The 7084-nt window shown below is 34.1% G+C and overlaps 1 protein-coding gene and 1 non-coding gene across 2 annotated transcripts in view; both read left to right on the top strand.

Annotated features, from left to right (window-relative positions):
• The window catches only part of Cbr-str-168, a gene marked incomplete at both ends in the record, with an annotated part of 5773 nt that extends 4465 nt beyond the window's left edge, over positions 1 to 1308 (top strand). Inside the window, one exon of the mRNA XM_002632701.1 lies at positions 1226 to 1308. Within this exon, the coding sequence (XP_002632747.1) occupies positions 1226 to 1308 (83 nt within the window). The remainder of the gene's footprint in view (positions 1 to 1225) is intronic.
• Positions 1309 to 1717: 409 nt separating this feature from the next.
• On the top strand, positions 1718 to 1791 carry CBG28717. The gene has a single exon. It is a non-coding gene (tRNA).
• Positions 1792 to 7084: the final 5293 nt, after the last annotated feature.

Below are 7084 nucleotides of genomic sequence, written 5' to 3'. Positions count from 1 at the left end.
TCTGATTCTCGCCCTGTGGTGGAATTCGTTATAGCCTAATAATAGGTGTTTGGCTGTAATAATCGTAAATATTTTCATTTTTAGGGCCTAACTCAAAATTCTGTTCAAGCCGTTGATAGAATTAGGTTCTTCTAATTATGTTAAAAAAAGAGTTTGGCTGTTTTCATCAAGTTTGACCATAGATATGCCCTATTACATGTCAAAATTTTGATTTTTTCAAAGTTTCAATTTTAAGACATATTACGGCATTCGAATAATTGACTTTTTATGTTGCAGAATAATATTTTAAACACTTTAAACCAACTATATGCATGTAAAAATCACAAAAAGAAGTATGGCCGTAGTCATACCGACCTTCGAGGACAACGAATTCAAAGCAGCCAAGTGCCAAAAATCTACATTTTTTGGCATAACTTGTGTGAGCATGATTTCCCCCGGGATATTGATATGTTTCTATAGTAAATCAAACGTGCTGAGTTCAATGGTCATAATAAGAAAAAAGTTAACTTGGCATTTTTGAGATATTGAAAAATTTTTCGCTTTTTTTTCAAAAAATCAATAATCCAATCAATGAGAAAAAAAAATCAAAAAAAAAATTTTCCAAACATCAATAAATTGTCTATTCATTGTTTTTAAAATCTAAACAAACGAACAAAAACAGACAAAGTTATGATTTTTTGAAAATATAGCCATTTTTTTGGTACGTTTTGGGCCATAACTCCCCAAAAAAAATTTTTATCAACTATTCCTTTTGGTTTCTGAAATAACTTTTTACGCTCTTTCTAATCATCTAGGTCTCAATTTTTTTCAAGGGTAACACTCGGGAGTCATTCCATGTAAGAAACAGAAAAAAACCTTTCAAAGAACACAAAAAAAGTGAAACTTATTGTTTCTTTGTGTGGTCAAAAATGATAAATAAAATTATCTTGGATCGGTTGTCTTGCTTACTAGTAACTTTCCTTATTAAAGGAGCCCAGACACCAAAAAAAAATTTTCCTGATATTTTGCATAGAGAACCCCCATGAGGGGTTGAACTCATGACAGGCAGCTCAGGGGTATAGCGCCGCTACCGGCTGAGCTACGGGGGGCGCGAAGGCGCCTGACGACCGATGGTCTACATAAGCACGGCGCGATTTCGTCCCCCGAACTGTCCCCCCGAAATTTTTGCTGTCTTGCCTCCTTTAAGAGTTGAAAAATACAAACTGAAACGGAAACTTTTTTTCAGACCTTCTCCAAAACTTGCGCGGCAAACGGACCAATCAAATCGGATTCTCCTACACCGACCAACAAGTTACTTCGATTTCTTGAAATGCTACAGTAATCCTTTTTCTTCCCTCCTTTCTTGTTACTTTGCCTTAAAAATCGTCATTTTTTGTTATTTTTCAATCGTTTTAACATTAAAAAAGTCCATTTAAAGTCATTTTTCACACAAAGTTCTGGAGCAAATCTGGAATTTCTTATTACATCACAGTTCTTCTCCCAAGCTATCGAAAAACAAAGTTAATCAAATTTCGTTAGATAGGTCAGAAGAAGCAGAATACACATAGAGATTTTTTTTTCTGTTTTTGCTCGTTTTCAAATAATCTTTGGATCTTTTTTCAAATTGATACGAACTATCTTCTTTGAAAAAATTGTATTTCCGAACTTTGCATTTTTCGATAGCTGTCTAACTGCCCGTGTATTTCATAGACGCTCTCCCGACCCTTACCTCCCATCGGCCGCCATAGCTCAGTCGGTTAGAGCGTGGGTCTAATAAGCCCAAGGTCGCAGGTTCGACCCCTGCTGGCGGCAAATTCTTTTTTTAACTTTTAAATCCAAATTTTGGTTTTTGACAAAAATACTGTTTCCGCTTCAAGGTAAACTTTGAGTCAACGAACAGGGAGTGTTGGTCAATTAAGATGGTAATGATTGGAAAATGATACTGACCACGAAATGATAAGGAACATGATTATTCCTTTTTCTCAAAGATCCATCCAATATTGCAACCATCCAATATTTCCATCATATAACACAAAAATGAAACTGTAATTTTTTTCGTTCCAGAACTTCCCTAATTCCCCTGGTCTAGACAAGATATTATATACTCAAAATGATGTTACACATTTCTGGTTCTGACTTGTATCTAGAATTCGAAAAAAACAGAAAATTACTCATCGGTCCTGGAACTTCAAAAAAAAAATGAAATAGAACGCTTTGATACCATTTTATTATTGGTTTTATAAGTTCTTGTTGTAAAATATGTTCTGTGCAAAACAGTATTTTATTGGAAATTGGGAATTCAAAGTATTGACTTAGTATTCTAGGATACCGACAAAAATTCCTATGTTCTGACGATAAATTCAAGAATGTTCTCGGACCTTTCCCCGTCAACAGAAATTTCTGTAGTTTGGAAATCCTGTTTCAGAAAGTCTAGAAGTTGTCTAAAGAAAACTATTTTTTGTTTCATCAACGCGTTTAAAGGTGGGGGGACATGAAAAAAATAATGTTGTCGAAGTTCCGTTCAAAAATGCCCTCGAGGAGTTGAACTTGTGAGGGCGATGATTGAGGGTGCGGCTACCGACTGAGCCACGCGGGCAAAGAGAAAGCGAACGCCCGATTGCATACATAAAGGCGAGGACGACAGCTGTACGCAGAGTGACATTAAGCGTTGTACACCGTGACGGTAGAATGCATACTCTAGCTACAAAAAAACTACGAAAAATCTCCTGTCTCCCCACCTTTAACTCTCTAAAAATTGTTATGGAATGTTTCAATAGGAACTCTATAAATTTTTGTTCGGAGGGGTACTATACATTTTTTTGAAATGTTTTTTCACTGTTCCAGAACCTTTAGTTTATCAGATTGAAAAACTCATTTATCAGTTCGCAATAGATCCAGATCATGACTGATATTTAAAATTTTACCGTTCTTCCAAGTACCTAAAATCACATAGAGCGTCATTTTTTCATTCAAAACGGAAAAAGACTGACACGGGAAGCACGTTTAGGTATTTTTTTGCATTGTTTTTTTTGAATTTTGAGGTATTTTAAGGACCCTTGACTGCTTAATCAGTTTTCTGAATCATCCAAGACATTTTCATATTCAAAAGCTTATAGACTTCTTTTGTATTTGTATCCCTTCCGTTTGAATTCCTTCAGTCTATTTTATTTATTTTTCCTTTATTCCGGAAATTTTTTGAAACAAAATTTCATTAAAACTAGAAAAAAATTTTGCGTTTTTCAATATTAAAAGCTCAAGAAATTCACCGGAAAGTATAACCAACTTTTGAGAATATTCCAAATTTGTCACAGATATCAAAACTTTCTTTGGTTTCTCTCGGAACTATGCGTCCTCAATACCCTAATCAATTGGCAAATCTGAAACGGTATAAAAACCTTCCAAAAATATAGTAATCTCCGATTTCTGGTTTCTAGTCAATATTGTATACGTAATCCTTCCCAAGAGGGGTGGGTCCCCGATGAGTGTCTATGTACAGTAATCCATCACATTCCTAGACAGGCAATGATCTCATAATGAAACAAATGTTCCTGTTTTGATTATTTTATGTTTTGCTCACATGTTTGTATTTTTTTCAAATAATTATTTCGAGGCAAAACAAAATCTGATCACGTAGTCTAGTCATCTAGCCAGACCATCATGGGAAAACTTGGATCATTAGTCACCAAATGGAGATTTTTTATTTTATTTTTAAAATTTTATATAACTACTAGCAAGCTGGTGCGTCTTCGGCGCAATTCACTCTAGTTTTCTACTTGTTCGTCGTTCCACCATTCACGTTTTCTTAAATGGTCACGTAATCTATACTTATTCTTTCAAGCTTGTCAAAAAGTGACAGCGTGTTTTTTCCGTTTCATTGAGAAAGTAACGAGTAAGGAATGGCTATAAAACACATTCAAATTTCATAGGTACACTCCTTATTTTTTCTTCAAAAGCTTGGATTTTTAAATAATTTTTGTCATTTTTATTTTTCTTCTCAATAATACTTTTTTCATAAAATCTTATTTGAATAAAACTTGAGAAACTGTGTGTTTTTAAATTAAGACCTCCTACAAGGGCTTCTAATTTTGAGCCAATTCATCTCAGTTCCTAGAATAGATATCAAGAAGTGGATTGATAAAATGTTTATAAAATTATCACAAACATTTTATCAGTTGACCACTTTTTGATATCTCTTGCAGAAAACGAGATAAGTTGATAATCTCAATTTTTTTCCATGTTTTTCTTCTTGGATTTTTTTGCAGATATAAATTTCAGATGTTCAGATATTCAGAAAAAAAAAACCAGAATAGAAACTTAGTTTCATTTCAAAAAAAAAAAGTTTTCAGAGATCTCTGAAAATCTTCCTCATTGCTTCTGACCAAACTCTGATTCATCCAATTTCAATAACACCCATTTTTCTCTGTTTCAGACAAAACATATCTTCAAAGCTGTAATTATTTGGTTTGCTATTCGGATTGATTGATCTGATTCAGTTTTGCAAACATAACCTGTATGTTATACTTCCTTGTGGAGTATCGTGGCCTAACATCTAGTAGATGGATTTTCTAGGCCACCTTCACTTAGTGTGTTTTCCAGGTAATTCACCATAGTGGCCTTATTTTATTTTCATGAATTTTCTAAGCCACCATCGTAAATTGCTGAGAACCCGCCATTTCTAGGCCATTTTGAGGCCAGCAACGTTGGTAGCCTAGAAAGTTCACGTCGGAAAATTAGGCCACCATAGTAATTGACCTAGAAAGTACATCAGGTGAAGGTTATATTAGTTCTGAATCATCCTGGCCTAGAAAAAACATCTTGAGAGATTTAGGCCATCATGGTAAATGACTTTTTGGATTTTGTCGACACAAATACTTTCTTGTTTTGACGACCATTCTGTCTAACCCGGAACTAATTTTGTTTGCAGTTTCATGAATATTTTGAAACTGGAAGCATATATCATATTATCCTTGTCTGAGAAAAAAAAGGTTGAGACGCAGAGAAAAATTGTCTGTGTCTCCACCTTATGTGTGCTACTTAGGCTCTCCGCTTCGATATCGCTACCGTATTCAGACTGCAAAAAATACTCTCTAACCTTTTTTTCTCAGATAAGCATAATATTATTGATAATCTCAACTTTTTCTGTATTTTCCCAAACTCTATTGTTGTCTCGGTTTTCGCTGAAACAACTAGTGCAACTATACAATTTTTAGTACAACCGGAAATTTGATTTGTCTAGAATACAGCGTAGACAAATTGTAGTAAAAAACTTCTGGGGAAACCTATAACAGTTCGATATAGAGGAACTCTATTGATTGAAACAAAACTGTATCAAACCAGTGATTATACTGAATCTGTAATTTTTTTTCGATTTAGTTAGACCATGTTTCTCAACAAAATAATGGAAAAATTTATTCGAACTTCATGACAGCTAAATAGCAAGAAATGTAGTCTTCTATTTATCACTGTTTCCACAAGTGCAAGTATATCCAGTCATGGAAGAGTCTCAATACGATTTACTTTCACTGAAATTATCCGTTTTTGTAAAAAATATCAAAAAGTTGTCAACTAACAAAATGTTTATCATAATATCAAAATTATTTTTTTCAGTTTACTATTTTTTTGATATCTCTCACGGTAACAGAGTTAAATTAAGTCAAACTTGATAGTATGAGGGCCCTACTGTAGTGCGCGTTAAAATTATAGGAATCCCCTCCAGAATGAGTGTTCTGGAAAAACCAAGAAAGATAGCCGAATTCTGTCAACGCAGTTAAATTCAGCGTGTAGAAAAACCTACGTCTGCAAATTTTCAAACCAATTGAGCCATTTTTGAGCTTACAGGGCTCAAAAATCACTTTTTTGGCCGAGTCATAATTATAGGACCCCCCCCCTGGAAAATGAAAAATCTCAAGTTCTTTAGAGAAAAAAATTGTAATTTTTTCGTTGGAAATTGTTAAATTAGTCTTAAAATAGCCTGACGTTTTACACATATTTTGATTACTCTAGTCGAGTTTCAAAAAAATTTATTTTCAGACTTTTTCGGGATTTTTAGGGTTTCTGGAGTAAATTGTGAATAACTTTGCTCCTAGGTGAAATTTTTTGCTGAAATTTACAGGGAGCATGTTAACAATGCTCATGATCATGTTGTAAATGTTCAACGCATCTCTGAGCTCAAAACTGAGCTCGTGCTTTGAACTGAAAAAGTATGCCCAACGGAAAAATTTTCAAAGCTGTAAAAAATGTTCGGAAGATGTTCTGAGTTATCCAAATTGCTTTTAAAATCAATCACTTGCACAGAAGAATGATTTTTACAACTTTGGAACATTTTTTACAGCTTTGAAAATTTTTCCGTTGGGCATACTTTTTAAGTTCAAAGCACAAGCTCAGTTTTGAAGTGCCGGAGCTCAGATATGCGTTGAACATTAAAAACATGATCATGAGCATTGTTAACATGCTCCCTGTAAATTTCAGCAAAAAATTTCACCTAGGAGCAAAGTTATTCACGATTTACTCCAGAAACCCTAAAAAAAAGTCTGAAAATAAAGTTTTCTGAAACTCGACTAAAGTAATCAAAATATGTGTAAAACGTCAGGCTATTTTAAGACTAATTTAACAATTTCCAACGAAAAAATTACAATTTTTTTCTCTAAAGAACTTGAGATTTTTCATTTTCCAGGGGGGGGGGTCCTATTATTATGACTCGGCCAAAAAAGTGATTTTTGAGCCCTGTAAGCTCAAAAATGGCTCAATTGGTTTGAAAATTTGCAGACGTAGGTTTTTCTACACGCTGAATCTAACTGCGTTGACCGAATTCGGCTATCTTTCTTGATTTTTCCAGAACACTCATTCGGGAGGGGGGTCCTATAATTATGACGCGCACTGTAGTAGAGGGATTACGGTATGTAACTTCAAAGTCGTTTAAAAGAATTGTTTAATAGATTCTAGTAATACTTCCAGAGAAACCTATACAAATGGAATGTAGGAATTCTATATCGACCTAAAAATAAAACTGGATCAAACTTCTTGATTTAATGAATCTGTAGTTCCTTTTAAATAACACAAACACAAGAATAATCTAGAATTAGCAGTATGCACCGTCGTGGTCCAC

Source organism: Caenorhabditis briggsae, assembly GCF_000004555.2.
Source record: "Caenorhabditis briggsae complete genome, chrIV, whole genome shotgun sequence".
Lineage (NCBI taxonomy): Eukaryota > Metazoa > Nematoda > Chromadorea > Rhabditida > Rhabditidae > Caenorhabditis > Caenorhabditis briggsae.
This window is presented reverse-complemented; position numbering and strand designations above follow the sequence as displayed.